General features: G+C 52.5%; 1 protein-coding gene across 2 annotated transcripts in view; it reads left to right on the top strand.

The window, feature by feature from the left end:
* CLCN7 (chloride voltage-gated channel 7) overlaps window positions 1-21,528 on the top strand; it is a 64,269-nt gene extending 42,741 nt beyond the window's left edge. For both annotated transcript variants that reach the window (XM_059716674.1, XM_059716673.1), the window contains 11 exons: window positions 3,064-3,202; window positions 6,022-6,115; window positions 10,254-10,420; window positions 11,590-11,641; window positions 12,789-12,916; window positions 13,409-13,494; window positions 14,742-14,874; window positions 16,475-16,534; window positions 17,368-17,544; window positions 18,050-18,130; window positions 18,254-21,528. In XM_059716674.1, the coding sequence (XP_059572657.1) occupies window positions 3,064-3,202; window positions 6,022-6,115; window positions 10,254-10,420; window positions 11,590-11,641; window positions 12,789-12,916; window positions 13,409-13,494; window positions 14,742-14,874; window positions 16,475-16,534; window positions 17,368-17,544; window positions 18,050-18,130; window positions 18,254-18,340 (1,204 nt within the window). In that variant the 3' untranslated portion in view covers window positions 18,341-21,528. The remainder of the gene's footprint in view (window positions 1-3,063; window positions 3,203-6,021; window positions 6,116-10,253; window positions 10,421-11,589; window positions 11,642-12,788; window positions 12,917-13,408; window positions 13,495-14,741; window positions 14,875-16,474; window positions 16,535-17,367; window positions 17,545-18,049; window positions 18,131-18,253) is intronic.
* Window positions 21,529-24,568: the final 3,040 nt, after the last annotated feature.

Here is a 24,568-nt window from a genome sequence, read left to right as displayed (position 1 = left end):
GACTAGATGACCTCCTGAGGTCCTTTCCAACCCTAATTTCTATTCTAATATTATAAAAGCCTAAGTCTGTCTGTCTGTCTGTCTGTCTGTCTGTCTGTCTGTCTGTCTGTCTGTCTGTCTGTCTGTCTGTCTGTCTGTAATGCTTTATACACGCTCTGATTGGCTGACAAACAGCTAATCAGAGTGCGAACAAACGTTTGAACAGGAGTGAGCTGGCGGCTGGTGGAGCACCGCCATGATGGTGGGGACACGGGACAACGGGCGGCAACAGGTCCCTAGAGGCAGGGGCAACGGAGCGGACAGAACAGAGGGCAGTGACAGAGCGGAGGTGGTGGTGGCACTGGCGTGGGGAGGGCGGGATGCTGCAGGGGGGTGGGCAAGGCCACAGCTCTGGCCTCAGTCCACCCCTCCCCCCTTCTGTTGTCACCACCTGCAGGGCTTGCTGCAGGATGATGTGGTGGTGGTGGAGGAAGGAGCGGTCCCGACATGGGTGGGGGGAATAGTGGGTGCGCAGCGGTGGTGGGGGGAGGGGAGGAGTGGACCTGGGCCCCATGTGGGCAGAGGGGGAGCAGCGGGCCCAGGCTAACCCAGTGGCAGCAGAGAAGCGGGAGGAGCGGGCTTGGAGCCGACAGGGGAGGAGGGGTGTGGGGGAGGAGTGGGCCCAGGCCTTGGGGGGAGAGAGGGGGGAGAGGCTCGCTCCTCCCCTCCCCCAGCTGCTGCTGCATTAGGCCGGGCCTGCTGCTCCCCTCCACCGCCTCGGCGGGACAACTTCTCCCCTGGCTCAGGCCCCCTCCCCACCTCTTGGGCCCCGGCCCAATCCTCCCCCACAGCTCTGAGCCCACTCCTCCCATTCTCCTGCCACTGCCGGGTTAGCCTGGGCCTGCTGCTCTCCTCACAGCGGCAGGCTGGCTTCTGCCCACCCTCAGGCCAGTCCTACCCCGCATCAGGCCTGGGCCCACTTCTCCCCTCCCGCCACTGCTGCGGGGGGGAGTGGACCTGGACCCCATGCAGCAGAAGGTAAAGGCATGTGGGCCTGGACGGTGGGGCACGGGGCTCCCTCCCTGCATGCTCCACCCCCGTCATTCCTGACAGGCAATTGGCTAGTAGTTCTGTGAAAGACGTTTCATTCTATTAGGTGAGCATTTGAACAATGTAAGATCTCTGACTGACTTAACAATCAATTTCCTCACTTTTAAATGCTAGGGTTATATGATAGATAAGCTCGTAGGGTGCCTGTACCTGTGCAGGGAGGCTTCTCTGATGCCTTGTAATTACAGCATGTCAGAGCAGACTCAATTAATTAAGTCTGCTGCAGCGTGATATTTAGTGTGCTCCTGCAGCCTCTGTGTCTTATGAATTCAGCATCCCCATGCTTCAAAATGGTGGGGGGGGGGCACTTTAACTAAAGTTTGTTCAACAAGCTTTACTTAAAGCACCCCCACTGCCATTTTGAAGCACAGGATGCTGAATACACAAGATGCTGTGGGCACTTTAATTGGAGCAGCTCTTGGAGCCGCTCTAATTAAAGCACCCCTTCCCCCTCAGCCTCCAGAGCACATGCAAAGACACCTATTAATGTTTTGTAAATCTTACCCTGTGTAGCTTAAGCCCCATTTTCAAAATCACTCTTGAAAACCAGCACCAAGTCACGTTGCTTCAAAGATCTGCTGAAGTGGCTGTGTTCCATGTTAGAATTGTCCACTTGCCCAGAAAATCTGTTTCGCAATTATCTGTTTCTGCACCTTGCGTTTCATTAACAAGTAGCTCAAAAAACCAGCATCTAGTGCATATTGGGAAGAATACCATGTCCTTCTGCAGACAGAACACAATGGAGATTCAGGGGAGTTGGAGCAGTGGAAACTTCCACTGCTCCATCTCATTGTAGCTGGAAGTCTGTAATAACCATAAAGTCTGTTTAAAAAAAAAACAAAAAAAACTTGCTTAGTAAAACTGCTGGACTCTTAAGGCCCTAGCTGCATCCCAAAAGGTCTCCCTTAGGGAGGAATCACTTACAGGAACAGAACTGAGGAAGTGTCTTGTCAGCCTTCTGTGGCAGCATTAGGGAGTTCAAGAATATCCTGTCAAAAGATGGGGTCCTTCCAAAAAGTGGCTGCTCTGGGTTAACAGTAGGTATTTGCAGTTTGAAATGTTTGTCCAGTCTGATAAACAACCATGGCAGTTCTCTTCAAGGAAAGGCAGGCGACCCCCCCCCCCCCCCCCCCTTCCCATTTCACCTGAAACCTTTGGTCCTCCTCCTCTGACTCCTTGTGAGAACAGTTGATGGGAGAGGCCTACTTCAGAGATGTGAGGACAGCCCAGAGTAACTACATGTAAAGCTTGCTTCTGTTCTCCCATCCTTTGGCCCCACACAGCAGTTTCCAGCATATCCTTGTACTTGCATATGCTCAGGACATTGTCACCAGGGTTCAGTCTAGCAGTGGGATCCATAGTGGCTTTTGCAATGTGTCTGGGAAAGGGAAGAAGACTGCGTCTATCAGGTTGGTGCGGTGTGTCCATTTCCTACCTCCCCTCTATGAACATATCTCTTACATAACTATGCATGTGTTGCTGTACCCAGTGACATTACATAAAGTCTGCTAAGGGCTCTGGGGCTGAGGCACCAGTGCAGGCTGGCATCTAATTCACATATCCAAGGTTCTTGTTTGCAGTGCAGCCCCATGTGGTGCCTCTGGGACAGTGATGAAGCTAAGCTGTATGAGGAGACAACAATTCCTCAGCCTCGTACCTACAGTCCCTTTTATATTGATCCATTGCAAATGTGGCTGACTGCACCTTGAAATGCCTCCTCTGTGGTTGCCTCTGCTTGTAGTGTCTGTAGTACAGCATGTGCCTGGGTACAGCCAGTGATTTCGCTGGAAGAATTAGATGGCAGCACCTTGGCTCAGATTGGTGCTGTGACTGGGGTACAAAAAATGCTGATGTATCAGAAGAGAGCTGTGGACAGAATTGGTGGGCTGTTTGGCCCTTGGACTCCTGCCAGCTGGTCCCTGGTTGGCAAAAGGCAGTGCTCTGTGTTCAGTTGGCATGTGTTGTTCTTCCCAGGTACATCCACCGCCCATGCCTGCAAGTGGTTGAGGCCATGTTGGTGGCAGCAGTGACAGCAGCTGTGGGATTTGTGATGATTTACTGCTCCAGGGACTGCCAGCCCCTCCAAGGAAATGCTGTGGCCTATCCCCTTCAGGTAGGAGATTAGGCTGTAACATGGCCCCAACGGTGGGGATGGCTTCTGTTCAGAAACACCTCTGAATACTGTGTTACACAGCTTGGCAAGGTGATCCCAGGGCTTCTTGGGATCAGGCCAGGGCACGGTGGTCTTAATAACTTTCCTGCTCCTAAGGAGAAGTGGTAACTGAAGTTGGAGCCTAGAAAGGCAGGGGTGGGGTCCAGAGTACAGAGAGGTGAGGGTAATTTTTTTAATGGGCAGCCAACAAGACAGAGATGTGTATCTGGTCCTAGAACAGTGGTTCTCAACCTTCTTAGATTCCAGGCACCCTTCCAGAACTTTCTTTAATTTGACAGCATCCCCAGCTGAGAATCACTGCTGTCCTGCCTCTCCTTATTGCAGTAGTTCTCAACCAAGTGGTGCCACCAGTGCTGTCAGGTGGAACTGCCGTCTGCACCTTGTGCACAGCCGGGTAAACCTAATGTAGGCAAGAGCATCTGCTCTTGCTGCAGCCCTTCTTGGTCTCTCACCGCCCTGGCACCTCCTGGAAATGGAGATGCACAGGGTAGTTGGAACTTCCTGCGAGCCTCTGTTTCTGGGAGGAGTGTGCAGGAGCAGACTGGGAAGGGCTGTGGCAAAACTGGATGCTCCTCCCTGCATTAGGTTTATCTAGCTGTGTACAAGGTGGGCCAGGGCAGTCACTCAATTGAAAACCACTGTCCTAGAGGAAGGATCAGCAGCCTAAGGCCTGTGGGCTGGATCAGGACCATGAAGAGACTGGATCCAGCTGCCCTAGCTTGGGGAATTTGTAGCAGGCTTTAGCCAGAGCGGCAGAGGAGACCTCCCCTGGGTGCTACTGTCTACTGTTCACTTTGTCATTTGCTGCTATGAGGGCAGCACAGGCATTGTGCCTCAGTTCCTACCACTTACCTTGTTCCATATTCCCTATGCAGCATCTGCTGATTTCTGGCTGCAGAGATTTGCAGCCTGTGGTGGGGGCTGGGTAGCAAGCATTGTCCTGTGGTAGCAAAAAGGTTGCCAACCCCTGTTCTAGAGGAACTGGCTTCAAACCTGATACTGGGAGCTTCTGTGTTTCCATTGTAGCCAGTCCCTTCTCACTGGTAGGCCTGCGGGCAGGCACTAAAGTGTATGCTGAATGAGGCAAGGCTGTCCTGGGGTTTGTGTTTTGCTGAGTGCAGTATTCAGTAGGGGTCCAACCAAGGACTTCTGGGTTATGGGATTAATGCAGAAAAGCAGATCATTTCATTCATACTCTGTTAATAGAACTCACAGCATCCAAGTCAAGAGCTTGGAAATTGGGGAATGGCAAAGGAGAGGTCACCAGTACCACCTTCCTAATCTTGGGTGCAGATTATGAAGCATGGCAACTGGCAGGTCAATGGGTCTCTAGTTGCAGTAACGCAGGATTTTAGCAACATACCTGAATGTGCAGTAGGGCTGAATTAAGGCTGTGTTTGTGAGCAGGGTTATAACCAGGGATCTGAGTTTTCCATTTCCCATGGAAAAACAGAAAAAACCATGGATTTCCTGGTTTAATCAGAGAAAACCGTGGATTTTCATTTTTAGCAGGGAAATCTGCACATTTCCCCCTTTTGCAAAGAGCTCTACAGGCTGGCTGAATTCTAGCTTGCAAGAGCTGTTTGCAAAAGGGGCAGGAAACCCCCAACCCTGCCTGGAGGGGAAAGGAGAGGGGGAGAAAGGGCAGGACCCGATGCCAAAGGCTGCCTCAGGATCACTCTTTGTTCCTGGAGGTAAGTGAGGCTTGAGGGTTGTGGGCCAGGGCTGGCGGGGAAGCTGGCTGGGGGCTGAGGGAGCAAGGAGGTGTTGGAGGAAGACATGGAGTGCCTGCCAGCCAGCAGACACTCCTGGTAGGAATTTCCCCAACACCGTCTGCTCCCTCAGCCAGAGCAGGTAGGGAGAGGGGGAGGGGAACAGAGTGCATCCCAGGGCATGGTGGCGGAGGGGTACTGCCAGCCCCCCAGCTCAGCTCACTCTTTGCCCGCTTGCAGGAGCAGGGTCAGGGGGGTGAGGGCAGTGATGTCCCTCTGCGGGCCGCACACCCACCCGGCCAGGGAGAGGGGTGGCTCACATGTGGCAGCTGCCGCCACACCTTGCACTGTTTGCCCACAGCCAGCGGTGGGAAAGCTACACGGTATGTGCTGCAGTGCTGGCTGCCACATGTGAGCCTCCCCCTCCCTCTCCCCCCCGGCCAGGCAGGTGTGTGTGGCCCACAGAGGGACACCCAGTGCAGTGGAGGCTGCTGCATGTGAGCCCCACCCTCCTCCAGCTGGGCAGCACTTGTGTGGTCTGCAGAGGGGCACCACTACCCTTGCACCTCCCCCCCGCCATGTCCCCTCCGCAGGAGCAGGCACAGAGGTGCACTCCTCCCCACCATTCTTGATCTGTGTACCCCACAATGCCTTCCTTCCCCCGCACCCTCCCCCCACACCTACCTGCTGGGGGTGTGAATGCATGCATGCATGCGTGCGTGTGCCTGCATGTGGGGGGCTGTTATGGGGGGTGTAAGGGGCATGAGCAGGACTGTGGAGGCTGTGGGGGGGAGTGAGGGGCACTAGCAGGTCCGTGGGGGGCTTTTAACTTTAGTTCCAGATTTTGGGTTTTTTATCAGAGAATTTGTGATTTTTGTATTGGGGAAAACCAGGATCCCTGGTTATAACTGCCTTATAGGTTTCTACCCTTTCCCATGCTGCCTCTGCACAAATTCTAGTGCTCTGGAGGCTTTTCTGTACTAGGATTATTGTGTGGGCTTTCCCAGCTCTAAAAGAAACACTCATTCATTTTCTTTCTTCCCCCAGCTCTTCTGTGCCGATGGCGAGTATAACTCGATGGCCACTGCCTTCTTCAACACACCAGAGAAAAGTGTCGTCAGCCTCTTTCATGATCCTCCGGGTTTGTTACTGCTTATGTAATGGGACCTGAGTTATCGGTGGAACAACATGAGCAAAATTGGAGAGGGGCACTGGTTGCTTTCCTTGCTTTGGTAGCAGTAGCAGCTCTCCCTTGTGGGGCACAGTATACCACCCCCTTTCCCTGATGCTCCCTGCTCTGTGGGCTGAGTGCAAGTCAGTAAGAGTTCCAGAAAAGGCCTCCGTCCTTTTTGGAAAAGAGCAAGGCCTCCTGCCAGACATGTTGTCCATCATTTATACACAGTGAAGACCATACTGTGCCAGGTGCTGATGAGGGCAGTTCTGGCCAGAACAGTGCCCACTGAAATCTGTAGGGGGCAGGGTATGTGTTAATCTTCTAAGTCTTGCTCATTGTAGCGGTTTCTCTCCTTCCATCCCACTCCGCAAAGCTTTAGAAGTTGAAAATAGAGAGTGTCATCATAAGCCTTTTACAAAATTCTTTGTCCCCAAGTTGTTACTTGGTGCAGTAGCTAGTCTCCACTGACTCCTTGTCAAAACATCAGAACTTTCTGCATTGTTCTTGCTTTACTTGCTTGTAAAATTCTGTAACTTGGGATGGGTCTTCTATGTTTTGGAGAAAAATCAATGACCTATTTCAATTGGGGTTCACAGGAATCTGCTCTGGGTTAGGAGCTGTTTAACATTTTTGTTAATGAGTTGGAGGAAGCTTGCTCTTCCTGCTTGATCAAGTTTGTAGATGGTATACTTGGGAGGGGTTTAAAAAACTTGTGAAGATAGGAGGAAAATTCAAAAGGATCCCAGCAGATCATTGAATTTAATTCTGTTATCTTGTGTGCAGTTCTCCAAAGGCAAATGTAAGAGGCTAAACTTAAGGAGGGAAAACCAAAACATAATGGGAGATGGTTGGCTAAGCAGTAGAGTTGCAGAGAAAGACCTTTGGTGAGCAAGCAGCGTGACATAATTGCTGAAAAAGCAAATCCTGTTTTGGGTTGCATTAACAGGAGTATAGCATGTAAAACATGGGAGATGATAACGCCTTTCCATTTAGTTTAGCTGAGGCCTAACCAGTGCTATGGTGCATCATTCTGGGTTACTGTAACTTTTAAGTTTAAGAAGGATGTAGAGAAACTGGAGAGGATCCAGAGGTGATCGACAGAGATAACTTGCACTCCCATCGCTTTATTATATGAGGAAACATACGGTTAGTTCAGTGAAAAGGAGATTGGAGGATAGGAAATGAAAGCAGTTTTTAAACTTTGGAAAGGCAGCCATAAAGAGGAGAAAGAACAACTCTTCTCCTTTGCTGCAGAGGGCAGGACTTGAAACAATGGGTTTAGGCTGCTGCAAAGCAGTTTCAGATTAAATCACAGTAAAAATGTCCCAACTCTCCAAACTATAGGACAGCAGAACAAAATGCCCAAGGAAGTTGTGGAATCCCCTTCACTGGAAGTTTTTAACAAGAGGCTGGACAGGCATCTGTCTGGGGTGGTTTAACAACAGCTTATCTTGTATCTCTGACTAAATGACCCTTGAGGTCCCTTCCAACCCTGTGATTCTTTGCTTGTAAAAAAATGGCATAGGCCCTAGGCAGACATGAGTAGGTTGAGTTTGAGTGATCAAAGTCTTATGTGCAGCAGGAGCCAATGACATGAAGCTTTTGCCTCCTCTAGATCAGTGATTCTCAGCCAGAGTACCAGGGCACCCTGGGGTACTGCCAGATCCTTTGAAGGGTGCTTTGAGGTGTGAGTAGATAAGCAGATAAGCAATGAAGATAAATGCAGGCTAATGCTTGTCCCTGCCTGAACAACCCTGCTACACCCCCACTGTCCTGCCCCTCTCCAAGGAGGGTAAGCACTATACTATATACATTTGTTTTTGAAATTGGGTGCCACTTAACTCACAAAAATCATGGAGGGGATGCCTTGAGTCTAAAAAGGTTGAGAACCACTGCACTACATTTTATCCACAAGTTCTTCTCTTACTACGGCATCCTTGAAAATTTCTGCCCCCCTCCCCTCCACCCCTGCTTTGTCTAAGGTTAGTATTATACCCCCTGTGCTCAAAGGGGAGGAAATTCTGATGCTGATGAAAACTTTGGGAAGTGGCAATAGTCCACAGAGACCTTCTGGTGACAGAGTAGCAAAGCCTTCTCCATTCTTCAGTCTTTCTGATCTGTTTTACACATTCCCTCTAAAAGCTGCAATTCTTGGCTGCTACTTGATTGATTACCTGGGTTTCTTGCTCATAAATGAATTTACCTTCTGGATGTGAATTTCACTCTTTATACTGTCTGTGAAATAGGATTTAATTTCCAGTGCCCCAAAGAGTCCTATCTTTTACTCTAAATGACACCTCTACCTCTACCCCTCCTGGAGCAGCCAATTAAATTTCACAGCAAGCCTTTTGATACAGAATCCAAATTGTAGACACTTGATGGCAACTACAGCTTTGGCCACACTAAGTAGCAGTGACTTTGGTATATAGAGAAAACCCATGGTACCCAGGGAACCTGCTTTATCTTTAACCAAACTTGTGTGGTCCCTGACCACTCTCCCAGCTCTATATTGTAGGTCAGAGTCCTCAGTTGTGGAATCCCCTTCACTGGAAGTTTTCAACAAGAGGCTGGACAGGCATATTTATCAGTAAAGATGATAAAAGTGGTCAAACTAGGATGCTAAGTTACCTGGCAATACTAAATATGGTTATTGCCTAGTATTGTATGGCAGGAGAGTGCTGGTGGGGGTTATGTTTAGGGAAAGGGCTGCATTTCAGGCCCTGCAACAAGGGCCTTCATTTTATGCAAGTCCTCACACAGTGGGGCAGCTTCATTGTAACTATCAAAACTCCTTCCATTTAATTTCAAAAGACAGAAGGGCTGTTCATAGTAATTATTGCAGGGAGCTTTCCTGCGCTGAACTTGGTACAGGATTTAAAAATGAAATGGAGCTCTAGAGGAGTGTGGGATGATGGTCTAACCAGACCAGCTTCTCCTGAGAAAAACTGCACCTAAGTTATTAGAATTCCTCAACTGTCCCAGTAACATAGAAAGGACTGGTTGGCACAGCTAATCTGGGCTTTCCAAAGTGTTTGACAAATCCTTTACAGGTGTCTGGTAAGGAAACAAAATCCTCGTGAAACACGAGGCAAAGGATTATTCTGGAGAAACAAAGCAGCAGATTAACTGGTCAGGTAGAATCATGGTAAAAGCTTAGCAGCGGGAGATTTGAGGTCTGCACTAGAACTGGAGTTTAATGTTAATGAAATGAGGGAAGAAGTGCAATAGTTTGCAGCAGGAGACACAGAACTTCAGGTTAGTTGAGACAGGAGTGGACTGAGAGACTGCTGAGGTGCCTATAGGGGGTGGGAGAAGGGAAGGAGGGTGTGTGTTCAATCTTCACCATCCCTTGGAATGCAAGCCTGGGGGGACTTGACAGGACTGAAAGGCAACAGGCTTAATACTGATGGGAGGAGAGTGCTTTTCCTGTAACGCATAATTTATCTATGGACCTCACTGCTAAGAAACACCAGCAGTTCTGCTTAGTGGACTCCAGCAGTAGGAGGTAGGGCCACTGTGTAGTGGGAAAGGCCCTCCAGGGTTTTATTATTTAACATTATCACCATCATCTTTCTGAAGCTGTCTACCAAGAGGCCCCTACAAACCTAGGGCCAGGGAACAGTTATTTTGTAATGTCTCCCACACTGTGCTATCCCTCTGCCGGTAACTTTCAGCTGAGGGATGATCAGTTCTTTGCCTTTCTTTTAGGAAATAGTGATTCTTGAGACTTTCCATGAATTGTTCCTCTAACTGCCTTAGCTGCACACAGAGGGGCATTGGCCTGGAAAGCAATCAGGCTGGTGCTGATATGCTGGATGGCAGATGAAGGGCTTGAGATGGGGGACAAATCCCCATCCTGAGATGCCTGGGAGATGCTTCTGTCTGCTTGGGGCTTCAGTACCTTGAGTGCTGGTGCTCATGTGCAGATGGAATTAGCTTGCTCGACCAGCATCTCCTTATTGCATCCAGGCAGTGGCATTGATGTGATTGCCCTTATTGAGCTGACATTTGCCCTTTGACACTGCCAGAATTTGATCCATAGAAGTATGTGAGCTCAAGGGGCAGAAGAGGCAACATGCACTGACATGGCCTCCTTTCTCTGCAGGCACTTACAACCCCATGACCCTAGGGATGTTCACGCTGATGTATTTCTTTCTGGCCTGCTGGACCTATGGCCTCACGGTGTCTGCAGGAGTCTTCATCCCATCTTTGCTGATTGGTGCTGCGTGGGGGAGGCTGTTTGGCATTTCATTGTCCTACTTGACTGGATCGGTGAGTGTCCCTGTTTGCTTGCTCAAGGTAGGAGCTCTGATGTGCCAGGAGAAGGAAGCCTTCAGAAATGGAGGATCAAGAAACTTGCAGGAAGCCCTCTTCCCTGACAGTACAGTCCCAAGTTCTCTTGGTGAGCTCCCTATGGCCTGGCAGAGCCAGGAGCTCTGAGGCTTAGGAGAGGACTGGGGGATGCAGACAGAATCACAGAAAAATAGGGCTGGAAGGGACCTCATGAGGTCATCTAGTCCAACCTTCTGCCTAAGGCAGGATCCCTATCAAATCATCCTAGACAAGTGTTTCTCTAACCTATTCTTAAAAATTTCACAAACAACTTTCTGGCACAACTATTAGGCCCACCAAGAGATTTAAGGAAGAGGCCAATACCCAGGGGTATGGCCATATTACAGGGGAAGGTAAAAACTCCCACAATTACATTACATTACATGAGGGTTCAGATGAAGATGCTCCAAAGCAGAACACCTTCATTAACTTCTATCAGTATATGCTGGGAGCAGAGCTGGGCTGATACAGCCCAACCCAGCCCAGCCCCTGGTTTTGTCTTCAAAATGGGAGGGGAAAAAGGAAGTGGGGGGAGTTCCGTCTGAGATTTGCCCAGCCTGTGTTGGAGGGTTGGGTGGGTGGATTGGAGCCCCCCTCCAAGACACTGAGCTTCCCTCCGTTCCCTTCCCCCCTCCCATTCTGAAGATGGCACTGGACATGGGAGGGAAGTGGGGTTGCAGAACTAGGGGAGAGTGGCTGCAGACAGGCAGCTGTTCCAAGGAGCTGCATGTCTGTCAGTGCTCTGGGTGTCATGGTTGGCTTTTAGTCAACTGAATGAGCAAAACAATGATAGGATTCAATACTGCAGCTTCTCAAGCTAGAAAGGTAGAGCAGGGTTTTGCTTGGTGACTTCCTTTCCTACCTCAGTCAGCAGCAGCAACTCATGAGCAAACCCTAGTCTTTCTCCCAGTTGACCAGTGTGGCCCTCTCCCTGGGCTCATGCATCTGGGCATGAGCTATGCTGTGTCATCAGAAGGCTTTGTCACTCTGCAGTTTTGGCTTATGTAGTAAGTTGCCTCTGCAGGACAAACATTGTCAGCCAGGCTAGCTGGCTGCCTCTTCATTCTGGCTGCCTCTCCATTTCACTTCTGTATCTTCTGTCTGTCCAGATCTGGGCTGACCCTGGAAAATACGCTCTGATGGGAGCTGCAGCACAACTGGGTGAGTTGGACTTTCTGTTAGGAAAGCTTATGACACAAAGGCCTTGTTCCATCCCAGGATTCTCTCCTGTTTCTTGGTGTCTCTCCACTAGGAAGAATCTGACTGAAAAACTAGCCCTAGAATCAAAACTTCTGCTTGATTCAGGCAGGCGTTGGCAGTGGACTTACCATAGATAATGCCTCCCTTTTAATTGAAAAGGAGATTTGCATGCCTAGACCATCCTGCATCTGGTTTGGGTTGTGGCATGGGAACTAAATTACAGTGGCCAAGAAGGAAGTATTCTCCTTTTGCTCTCTGCATGTAGAGGTGGGATGCGAGGGCATTCCTAGGGGTACTGGTGCTCAGGCATTGTAATGAGCTTACTGGAATACAGCCATTTGTGTAGCCTGTGGGTGCAGTCTTCAGGCTGCAGATGCAGGGAAGGCTCCATTCACTTTCTGAAAATGCCTCACATGCTGGCCCAGTACTAGCTGGGAGCCTCTAAGTGCGCACATGCAGCTCCTATTGCCTCCAACAGAGTACCCTGCGGGTCGGTGCTATATCCTTCAGTCTGTCAGCATCAGTACTGGCTGCTGTGTCCTCAAAAGTGGGAGAGTTCCCCATGCAGAGATGAACTCCAAAAGCAGAGCTGTCTGCATAGGCCCTGAAGGAGTTCTTGATGGGACCTGACAGACTGTGCTAGACTGTAGGCATGCTGGCTACTGCCTGAGCCCTGCCAAGAAGTGTCCTGCCCTCCTAACAAGGCCTTCCCAGCTTAGCAGTGTTTGGGCAGGCAGGCAGACAGGCACTTTCTAGTTAGGCAGGCACTTGATTGAGAATTGGGAGATGAGAGCTCAGTACATACCTCTGCCAAAGACTCTCCATGTGACCTTGGGCAAGTCACTGTCTCAGTCTGCCTGTAAATACCACTGAGACGCAGCATCCAGGCATCCTCTCAACTCCCTGGAGGCATCTGGTTCCTTCAGAACCTGCTAATTCATCCAGTGGCTGCCAGTCTCTGTTCCAAGCCTCAGTGCAGGTGTCCATGTCTTCTCAGCAGTGATGGGCAACAAGCCACGTGGCCCAAGGTCCCTGGGTGCCCCTGCACTTCCTCCACTCCTTCCCTAAAGCCCCCTCCCTGACTAGGAATCATGTCTCTCCCCCTTAGGTGGGATAGTGAGGATGACACTGAGCCTGACGGTCATCATGATGGAAGCAACAAGCAATGTCACCTATGGCTTTCCCATCATGCTGGTGCTGATGACAGCTAAAATTGTTGGGGACTTCTTTGTGGAGGTGAGCAGCTATGTGCTAGCTCAAGAGTGGGGAAGAGGCAGTAACAAGAGGCAGGAGCCCTATGAAGCAGCTGGAACTTACTCTCTGGTCATACATAAGCGTGGGGTTGTACTGCTGCACTGAGCATAGACAGGCTGCTGGGCCTGGCTCAGTGCACCTTCAGCGCAGAGCTTGACTGTGGCAACCATCTGGGCAGTGGGTAATGGTGGTGCCAGCTTCCACATTCCTCAGTGGAACAAAATTAAAGACTCAGTAATCAGCTTCAGTTGTTTCCAGGTCTCTTAAGCCAAGAAGCTGTGTGGGGAGCCCAGGGCTCAGCTAGCAGGAAGTAGAGAAGGGATATGATCTGGGAGTGAGGGGCAAGAGCAGAGCTCTGTGGAAAACCTAATGCTGGGGCCCAAGCCATGCATTGTGGGGGAAACTTCCAGTCTTTATGTGCTACGCCTGTTCCGCGTAACCCAGGCCTCTCCTGATGGCTTTGTCTCCCCACAGGGTCTATATGACATGCACATCCAGCTGCAGAGCGTTCCTTTCCTGCACTGGGAAGCTCCAGTCACTTCTCATTCCCTCACAGCCAGGTAAATGCCCTGCCTTGGCCCAGCTGTGTTCCTTGGAATACCCCCTGCCCACCCCACCTCACTGTGTGCCTTAGCAGTCAGACCGTGGCACCTGCAGGCTGCATGAATGAGATCCAGCCTCATCCTGGCAGCTGCAAGCATCAGCTTCCTAATGCTTCCCCACTAGGGGAATGTCCTGCAGGCATCCAGTGTGCCCAAATGCCAGCACTGCCTGGCTGGTGGCTGTGGGGGTGCTGGAGGGAGGGACATACCCATGGGCCTGGCCACCCCTCCCCACATACACTGTCTCTGATCAGCAGCATTTCCCGAAACCAAGATATTCCATTGCGCTCTGAGTTGTATTACTAGAAAGAGTGGTGGAAGCTGGTGGGTCTGGAGAGTGGCAGTGGGTGAAAGGACCCTCATTTCTAGGCTAGCAGTGCCCCTGACCCAGGCTGCAAGTTCTGGAATGGCCTGATGGATGTCTGGACTTTAGGCAATGCTGGGTGCTCATATGACTAGGTCACAGGTGACCCGTACAGGGGGCTGGATTGGCTGTAAGGAGAGCACTGCCCTCCTGCTTCTCCCTCTCCAGGGAGGACTGGACACAGACCACCAGCAGCAGGGGCAGGTGCCTCTCTGGTGGGTAGCATGCAGGCTGCAGGGCTGCCTGCCTCGTCCCTGGACCATCTCACAGGTACAGTGACTTAGGAGGTTCCTGTTTGAAGAATCTGCCAAAGCCGCTGAGGAAAGAGGGAGCCCCACTCTCTATAGAACATGACAACTGTAAGACTGATGCTATGAGTGCTGCCTGGTGCTCAGAACTGTAGGGGAAGGGTGCCCCCTGCTGTCTGACAGCAAAGCAGCCTTCTTGTGCTCTTAACTTCATGGCTAGCATAAAAGTGTGCTCTGGCAGCATGGTAGGGATCTGAACTTGCTGTGCTAATAGCAAGGTCTGTCACCAGTGGCAACTGGTGCTGCACAGACCCCCTTGAGAGCCCTCTTGTGCATCAGTGACACCAGGTAACATTCTGAATCAATGTTTTTTCTGCTCCTGGCTAATGGCTCTATGAATGGTCTTCCAGACTGGCTGTCTGGCAAGAGTCCTGAGAGACATGCCTAAGGGTGCAAAGAGCCTGTAAGCTCCTCCTAGCAAGGGAATGAGATAGGAAGTCTGTGGGAGCATCTGTCAGGGTGAACCCTGGCTGCAGCCCACTGGACCCCAGCCTCGGGGCATTGTTCTTACCTGGCCTTGCCTTTCCCTGCAGGGAGGTGATGAGCACACCTGTTACCTGTCTTAGAAGGAAGGAGAAGGTGGGAACCATTGTGGACATCCTCAGTGATGCATCTTCCAATCACAATGGCTTCCCTGTGGTAGAGAATGAAACAGACACCATGCAGGTAGGTCACACTGATTCCAGAGATCAGGCCTTACTCAGGTGGTGTGGACAGTAGTGCGCCATCACAGACTGGGGATTCAGGGCCCTGGACTCCAGAAATGCAACCTAAATCACTTAAATTGGGCCCAGCATTTAGATCGGTTGCTGGGTCTGTGCTCTAGCCAGCTTGGACTGATGGTTGCTGGGAGTCTCCTTTTTCCCCTTGTGCATTAGGAGTAGACATTCTCATACATATGCATGCTGATGTGGCAGAGCTTGTTTTGCATGGGGCACTGTGTGTGTGCCTGGCATCAAGCCCTGGGATTATCTGCTGTGAGCAGGGGTAGATCTGGTGGACGTGGTGCTCCTAGGCCCAGTGCTGGCTGGTGACATTTGTGCCCTGCAGCTCCAGCAGCGCTGCTGCCATTTATGGTGGAGGGTATTGCTGCCCTGGGCTTTATTAGCTGGGCTCAGGGTGGGTATGGTGGTTGCACAGCACTCCTTCATGCTCATGCTGGCACTAGAAGAGCTATGGGTATGGCAGTGAGACAGCCATATGTGACTGCAATACCTATAGTATGCAAGGGTGCCCTGGCCTGGTATGTCTCTGATACCAAGAATGCCTTTCTCCTTGCTAAAGTGCCCTTGCATGTTCTTTACATGGAGCCATCCTCTCATGTGGTGGGTTCAGACCCAAGCACATCAGTGCGACTGAGTGGTTGGGATCACGCACACGAATAGTGCAGGTGTGGCCTTGGGAGCTTCCCCTCCCAAGTGACTGTGCCTGCCCCATCTCTCAGTACCCAGCCCCAGCCTCTGCTACCACTTCATCCAGCACTTCTATGAAGGGGCTCAGGCATGCCCCCACCAGACACTGCACTACTGGGCATCACTAGGAAAGGAGCACTGGGGGCCTCCCTAGTCTCTGTCTGGTAGGGCTGTGCGAAATTTCGCCGGCTGTTTCGATTCGACACTGTTTCAACTCATTTCAAGCTCGAAACAGCGAAATAGAATTGAAACAAAGGGCTTTGAAACAAAATGAGGCTAGTCAAAACGTTTCAGAAGTGTTGAAACATTTCGAGTTTCAAAGCAGCCAGCAGCAAGGTGGTGGGAGATGGGAGAACTAGGGCTGCGCTCCCACCAGCAGCCAGGAGCGCAGCCCTGGCTCTCCCCATCTCCTGCTGCTGGGCTGCGGGAAGCCGATCACAGTACAGGGGAAGGGAACTGAACCTGGGCTCAGTTCCCCTCCCAAGCGTTGTGATCAGGCTGGGGAAAGGAACTGAGCCCAATTGCTCAGTTCCCTTCCCCAGCCCTACGATCAGGCTGGGGATGGGAAGTCAGCCCAGCTGGGCTCAGTTAGTTTCTCCAGCCTGATGGTTGGATGAAGCTGGAAACAGCCTCACTGTTTTGACACAGCAAAACGAACAGCTGTTTCAACTTGAAATGAAATTTGAAGCAAAACGCTGTTCTGTCCATACCTCAAAACTGAAGTCGAAACAGAACAGTGCCATTTTGCACAGCCCTACTGTCTGGCTGGCTGTGGCTGAGCTCTGTCCTGGAGGGAAGTTCTGTGGCGGCCCACCTGGCAGGCATGGCATCACCCATAGAGTCCTCTGTTACAGGTGGCTGGACTGAGAGGCCTTATCCTGCGCTCACAGCTGATCGTTCTTCTGAAGCACAAGGTAGGACTTGGAAGGCATGTGGCCCTTTACCACTCTTAGCCTGTCCTCTGGGGAGAGTGCTGCTGGATTGTCCAGCTTCTGGCAGGCACTGAACAGGGTGCCCCACCTACAGTAAGATGGCCAGCGAGGATGGGGTATGTGGCTGTGGCACAGGCAGTTCTTGCAGCTGACAGTAGAGGTAGGCTTTGCAGTGGCCACTGCTGTTTCCCACCTCACCCCTGCATGTGGTGAGAGCTGGTTTCACTGCTGCCTAGAGTCTGCTGTTCATGCTGGTGGCAAAGGGTAGCTCCTCCTGAGCTGCAGCCCAAAGATCAGCCTGGCATATGAGTATGGTGTACTGACCCCACTCCCCAGGAGATGACTGTATGAGCCCAATGAACTAGGCCCTGCCCCATGCTGCTACTGAGCTGGGGCAGATCCTTGCCCTTCGCTGTCTTCCCTGCCTGCCTCCCTGTCAAGAGCGTCACCATAGAATCATTGTGTTTGTAAGTCACTTGCAGTCAGAAGAGCCCAGAGTTAGGACAGCTGGTAATGACCTGATCCTGTGTACTGTTCTCGGGTGAAATGGACCCTTGTTTGCACTGTTAGGTTTTCCAGCCCCCAGTCTGAGTGGCTGCTCTCATGTATACTCCAGACTGAAACAGCTGTCCCTGGCCAGGTTTCTGGGCTCTTGGATGCTCCAGTTGGTATTTGAGATGGGAGCCCTAGCGTGCAGAGCATGATCTGTTGGGCTGGGAGGTGGCTGATCTCCAGGGCAGGGTTCCACCAGCTGAGTCAAGGAAGCCAACAGCTTCCTTTCCTAGGTCTTACATAATGGAGTCTCCCTTTTCCAGGTCTTTGTGGAAAGAGCCAACCTGAGCCTGGTTCAGCGGAGGCTGAAGCTGAAGGATTTCCGGGATGCCTATCCTCGCTTCCCCCCAATCCAGTCTATTCATGTCTCCCAGGATGAGCGTGAATGTATGATGGACCTGACTGAGTTCATGAATCCATCACCCTACACGGTGCCCCAGGTAACATTCCCTAGTGTTGCTCAATCTGAGAGTCACAGCATAGCAAAGAGACTGTCCTTTCCACCACTCACTGGGGTGATCTAGGTTCAGCACTCAAAGCCTGCTGCTGGAGAAGAGCTGGGTCTGCTCTCTTGGGTGTGGTTAAGTCCAGCAGGCCCAGCTGAAAATCTACCTCCTCCTGGGGTACAGGTCAGGCTCAGCTGTGACAGACCAAAAAGAACCCTTCTACCCTGGGGTGAGTTGGGAGCTGGCTCCTGCACTGCCCATCCAAGGGGCACTGTTTGTTGGATGTCCCCAAACCTGTTTGAAAGGCTGGAGTTGCTTCCAGCACTTGGTTGTTGTTTTCCATCCCATGCCTGCCACCCGCCGCCTCCTCCCTCCCCCCACCCAAGATCTAGGCACACTGGGGTCTTTGCTCCCTGATCATCCTCCCTGATGCCACCAGCATCCCCCGCTCGCACTATCTCAGGATGTTCTGACTGCCAGGCTTTACTGTGAATTGCAGGAGGCGTCTCTTCCGAGAGTGTTCAAGCTGTTTCGGGCCCTGGGCCTGCGGCACTTGGTGGTAGTGGACAATCGCAATGAGGTGAGTGCATGGTGGGCAAGACTAAGCTCTGCTGTGGGCTCTATGCTGCTGTGCCTCTCTGAAGGTCTGACAGTGCCAAGCTAGCTGTGGCTCTTAGGCATCTTTGTGGCTTCCTTTCTGCAGGTGGTCGGGATGGTAACCAGGAAGGATCTCGCTAGATATAGACTAGGCAAAGAGGGCCTGGAAGAGCTGTCCCTGGCACAGACGTGACACTCTGGTGGCACTACCCATTGGAAATGCTTGCCGGCGTCCTGGTGTCCCCAGTGCTCTGAGATTGAAGTCCTGTTTCCTTGGAAGTGATGGAGGGAACCAGTCCCTGCAGGCTGCTGTGTCCAGAGGTTACTTGGCACAGAAACCCAGCCCCTGACTCTCTTGTTCATAGCTGTATTCCTGTTTTTTAATGGTTTTCTTTCCTCTGTGCCTTCTGGGCCTTACTACCCACCGCTGTTCTCTGGTTGCCCCAAGGGATCAGATATCAGTAAGTTACCATATGCCTCCTCTGTGCTGATGTCAGGCTGGAGAACACTGGTGTATGAGAGAGCCAGGCAGAGCAGCCTAGAGCTTTGGAGAGCACCACTAAGCTAGGGACAGTAACACCCTGCGGCAGCCCAGCCCATTGCAGCCCCTCTTTGCTGGGCTTTGGAAAGCAAAGCCAGGGTGTTGTGAACCAATCTGCAGCCTCTGCTGCCTCTGGGTCACCTCTGTGCTGTACCTCTTCTACCCAGGACTTGGCTATGGGCCTGCTCTGCACTGCCACTGCCATATGTCTCCAAGCCATGACCTTGCAAAGCAGAGCTCCCAAGGTCTGGTTCAGCTGCTGGGCTGCCTTTGAATCCCATTGGCTAAGGGAGACACATCCCTCAATTTCACAGCCTTAGATGTCCAGTCAGGCAGGTCACCTGGTCCTTGTTACACAGTACAGGCACCTCAGAACAGGCTGTATCCATGTGCTTGTGGGGGGCTAGCCTGGGAAGGCACTTTGCTGGGTCAGCCTCTTCTGTGTCTTGTGGCCAGGAATCTGCTCTGATGGCCAAACAGCTGGCACCACCCTGCTGCAGCTGCTCAGGAGCAGCTTGCACAGAGCCACAACTCCTCTCTGCCTGCACTGTGGGGCCTGGCAGGCTGCTGAGCCCCTTCTCCCATACCTGCTCTTCCCTGTCACTTCACGTGGGTGGCTCACAGAGGGTGCCTGCTGGAAAGCTGAAAGCAGAGGCTGAGCATCCTTGCACCCAGGGCAGAGGGTGTGGGCAAGTGTGTGGCAAAGACAGTTCCCAGGAAGCAGTAAGGATACAGTTCTCTTTGGACACAGGGCAGTTGCCCACTGCACAAACTTAGGAGAAAAACCTCGAACACTAGTCAGACACAGAGAGCCGGGGAGCCTCAGCCTGTTCCCCATGGGTCCTGTGCTCTGAGGGTGGGGGATGTGGCATAGAGCTTTGGTCAAGCTCCCTAAGGAGTTTATGCCATTGTCTGCAGGAAGCCAGCTCCTGCCATAATGCTGCAGGGAAGCATAGCTCTAGCCCAGTTCAGCTGCCCTGGAGATGGGCCCCCATAGGGGAGGGGTAAGGAGGGAGTTACAGGCAGAGGGAGCGGGCTCCTTGGGAACACAGCAACTCCAGTACTCTGTCTCTGCTCTGGGGAAAGTGGCAGCCTCCAGCATGAGCTTGCTCCCACTTGGATCTCACTGGTTCTGCTTCATGCCTGGCTGGGGTGCCCAACTTCTGACAACCTGATGTCCCTGTGGCCCACATAGCAAAAGCCAGGGCCTGAATGCCTCCCACATAGCAAGAGCCAGGGCCCAGCAGGCAGGGGAGGGGCTGAAACCAGCTGCACTGGGAGAAATAAAATTGCTGGAACCAGAGGTTGCAGCTGGACCTGCTGTTCCTCTTAGGACATGGCCCAGGTGGAGAGCTGATGGGGCTGAATGCCCAGCTCCTGGGGCAGCATGCAGGGATGGAGAGATGGTGAGGATTCCTAGGGACTAGTGTAAATTCAGTTCTGGCTCAGCTTGGCCACCATCAGCCAAGGGGAAAGGCCAGGCCAGAGTGTTTCTAGCTGGGCTGCTGCACAGGCCATGCTGTGTTCCAGGGCTCTGGCGGCTGTGGGTGCAATGGGTACTGCCAGCAGGGCAGCCTGGCAGTCTGAGCCACCTCCTTCACCCACCCCTACTCATTGTCTCCCAAGTTCCCTGTGCCCTGGCTCTGCCAGTGGGTTACTCAGCCAGGCCCTCACTGCCTGTGCCAGTGCTGTGGAGGGTAATGAACTCCAAAAATGGCCTAACTTGAATTCTGGAGACTTTGACCTAAAAATGCCCTTTGTGCAGCCACCAAACCTCCAGGACTTGGCATCTTTGGCCTTTGCACCTCAAAACAAAGTACAGGCAGCTGCTGATGGAACTCATTGCCAAGTGTATGCAGGGGAGGGGGAAGTACACAAGACCTGGCTTTAGGACTTCAGCCAGGCACCATCATCTGGACAGTGTTTTGGGCACAGAGGACACAATGCCCACTGGTTCCCTTGTGCCCTGGTAGAGCTGTTACAAATCTGCCCTGATGGAGATGTGCTGTTCTGGTAGCTCGCTTGGGGCAGTCTTGGGGGGGGGGGGGGGGGGGGGGGGGGGAGGGGAGAGGGAGGGGAAGGCAAAGCCCAAGGCAGCCTCCAAGTCACCAGAGCCAGGTGCCCATGTTGCCATGTGCTTTCTCTGTCCTGCTGGCTGTCTGCACCTAGGAGTTCAGAAACTGTGCGGCCCCTGTGCATCATGTGCTAAGGCAGCAGGTCACCCTGTAGGAAGGGCTGAGGGGGGTCCCTCTGGTGACTGAAATACCAGCCCCATGTGGGGGTTTGGACTGTTGCTGGTGGACAAGTGTTTTTTAATTGTGCTAGAGCTGCAGCTGTGCTAACGGCTATGATGATGTGAACCTGGTGGGGAAGAGGTCTGCATTGTTAAGTCTAGCAGGTTCTTGGGCTCATGCTCCCTGGGTTGCAGGTGCAAACTGGGCAGCAGCTGAGCACACATTGTCTCCCCTCTGCTCCAGATCCTGAGGCTTTCAGCCTGCTGACTTGCATGTGCAACTGGCTCTTGCACAAATGTGCAGTGACCTGGAGACGCTTCCTGCGAGCTCCTCAGCTAAGCATGCTCCTCAGCCAAGCATGTACCTGCAGCCCCCAAGGCAGGGCTGGGCTCCTCACAATGGGAGGCAGAGCAGAGTCCTGTGAGGCTGTAGTATTAAGCCAGGCCCCCACCCATCCCCTCTTCACTTCAAATTCTCATCCTTCAGTAGCTGCATTTTTAAGTGGTTGCAAAACCCAGACGTCTATTTTGGAAGCCGTGAGATTTTCTACGGAGCGTGTGAGACGGGAGATATTTTTGTGCTGAATAAAGCCTGTTTCTACTTTCATGCAGGTATTGGCTGCTTTCTCTGCTATGAAGGCCCCTGTAGCTAGGCCTAGCCCAGGCTGTGATGCTCCTAATCTGGCTTGTCTGGGTCTAGGCAAAATGGGAGGCAGGTGCCTGCTGGGGAGGTGGTGGGAGGGGAGTTGGTCCTGCCACCAGCCCCAAGTGGCGTCTGTGTTCACAGGCAGTGTTTTGGCCTTAGCCTCTGCCACTGATGGCCTGGGAGCCACTAGGGCTGAGGGCTACATCCCTATGCAGGGAGCCAGTGATATGGCCTGCCCTGCTCCTGTCTCTTGCTCCCAGCTGAGGCAGAGCTGGATGAGAGAGGAAACCAGATGGTGAGCACCACCCTACCCCTCGCATCCCACCATTGTTTAGTTCCAGCAGGCACGGGACCATGCTAGCAGCTGCTGCATGGTTGCTCTGGAAAGCCAGGGGGTCACTACTCTGCCACATGTCCCAGAGACACTGAGCTTCACCATGTCTGTGTACCCAGTAGAGCAAGGAGGGTGCAGGCTGGAGGGAGCCAACAGGCCCCAGCGTGGGACACAGGTCAGTGTAACCCCAGGCCAGCAACTGAGGCTAACCTGCACCATCCCCTCTCTGTGCCCAGCTCAACATCCGGTGCAGCAAGGCATTGCCATTTGTAAAGTCCATTGAGATGCAGAGCTCTTCTGCCAAAATGTCACTGCAGCATTTTGCCCCACTTTCTGCTGGTACCTGTGGGCCAGAGATTCTGTCACAGGGCACCAAGGCATACAAATGCTGCTTTCCTGCTTAACTGGCAGCGGGCATGAGGCTGGGGCCCAGTCACCACTGTTGCTAGGCACAGCCTGCTGCCCTCAAAGGCTTCATCACTGAAGCTATAGATTGAGGCTCCAGCCTTCCTGGAGCAGTTACAGAGGAAATTTAAGACCTGGGCCTGACTAAGGCTGCCCCCACTGGCCAAGAGAGACTCCTCCCTGGGCCATGGCACTGAAGCTTGGAGCTGGCAAGAGATTCTCACAACTGAAATGAATGACAGGAACAGCCACAGTGCCAGCTGCTGCTGCTGATTGCCTCTGGCCTCTTCTTGCCCAGCACAAACTGGCTGGTTGCTCTTCCCTTCCCTTTGCTGGCTTCCGTCCTTCCTTCCATCTGCTCTTGAAGTAAGCCCCCTCCTTAGTAAAAGCAAAGAGGCCCACTGTCTCTGGACTTGCTCACTCTGGGGAGGTCTTCTGTCTTCCTGGCCACATGGCTCCAGTCAGCTTTTGGGTGCAGAGCCTGTCTGTGCCCAGAACAAGCACCCCAGTTGCCAGCCTTGGTTGGTCCTTACCTGCAAACAGGATGAATAATATGCCTGCCCTGAAAACTGCCAAGTGTGGCAGGGGGGTGGTTTGAACATGACAGTTGTTCCATGGGCTGACTTGCTGCTGGCAGGGAAGCATCTGACTGATGCCTTTCAGCCTGCTGCCTTAAGCCTACCCTGTGGGGCCTGCATGGTGAGTAACAGGGAGCTCTGCTCCTGTTTGCTACCTTGGCAAACGTAGCTGGCAGCACGTGGTGTGGACATCCGATGCCCCTTGGTCTTCCTGTCTCTGCCTCTTGTGTCTGTTCTTCCCCTGGCCCTCCCTTGACCCTTTGCATTTCTTTCCCAAGTGTGGTCAGATGAGCAGGCTGCCCTGCTGGCCATTCCCTGGTGGCTTTGCTGCCTGCTGAAAGGGTCCACACTGGAAAAATGAATGCTTAAGTCTTGCCATTCACTTGTGAGCACTAACACCTTCAATGTTAACAGGAGTGGCAGTGGTGGGAGCAGTTATGCTGGGGCATGGTTCAGGCTGCCAGTCCGTACAATGGATGCCACTGCATTCATCCTGCTTGGGCCATGGAAGAACTTGTCACAACTGGGAGGCATAGACACTTACTTAAAAGCCAGAGAACACAGGCCCTGACTCCCCAGTGCAGCCTCCTGACCCATTTGTGGTGCCCGAGCTGCCTGGCAACAGGCCTTCTGTGGCCTCATATCTATGTGTATAGTGACAAGCATGTGTGCCACAAGAGGCTAACCTGCACCCAACCCAGTACCCTTCAGCCAACCTGTCTGATGGGTTTCTAAAGGCCACTCTGGCTTTGGGGTGGTGTGCTGAGTCCAGCCATCTCTGCCCTGCCTGAGCACAGCAGATTGCACCATAGCTGCAAGCAGCTGCTTGCAGCTTGAGGCAAAATACTTGTTGCTCTTTGGCCCCATCCTGCCTTCCCCAGGAGGTATTTGGGAAGGGCTATGGCTGCTGCCCCTGAGCACGCTTACAGGCACCTGCTACTGCATGCAGTTGCAACAAGACTTCACAGCAGGCCCCAGCAGTCAGCCCCTGCTCCCCCAGCTCCACTCCCAACACTCTTCCGGCTGCAGCTGCTATCTCCTGGCCCTAGTCAGGCACTCCCACCCTCCAGGGGCAGGTGCTATGTGTGCACTTCTCCCAGCAGCCAGTGCTGTGCAGCTTCATAGAATATTTTTTGCAATTGTAGAGTAAGATCCTAGCTGTAATCCACGAGTGGAGCATGAGTGCATATAGCTCTGTGCAGGGGGTTCTTGGTTTGTCAGCACAGCATCCCCCCTGCATACCCTGCCCTGCTGGCTGGTTCACTCTTACCACAGGGAGGCTCTCCCTAAGGGCAGCCCTCAGTGTCTCTGCTGAGGTTGCCCATTGGAGAAGACCCTCACAATAAGACAGCTGTATAGCATGGAGCTGAAGCCTCTAAGCTCCTCATGTATCAGGGGCAAAAAAGCCATTAAAAGGGAGCAAGTTTTGCATTCTTGATGTGTGACACACTAGTCCCCTACAGCTGCTAGCATACCTTTCTGCCTTGTGCCACCCAGTGACATCCAGCAACCTCATACCTTGTCTACCAAGCCAGGTACTGAAGCCAACCAGCTGGGCCTGTCTGTGGCTAACACAGGTAGGTTCAGCCCTCTGTTCACATGTGCATATGTTTACACACAACAACCCTAATGCAAGTGCCTTGCTCTTTAAGGGGACAGCTCCCACCAACCAGGATCCATTCCC

This window comes from Alligator mississippiensis, chromosome 13 (assembly GCF_030867095.1).
Source record: "Alligator mississippiensis isolate rAllMis1 chromosome 13, rAllMis1, whole genome shotgun sequence".
NCBI lineage: Eukaryota > Metazoa > Chordata > Crocodylia > Alligatoridae > Alligator > Alligator mississippiensis.
Note: the sequence above shows the minus strand (reverse complement) of the source record. Positions and strands in the feature narration are given on the sequence as shown.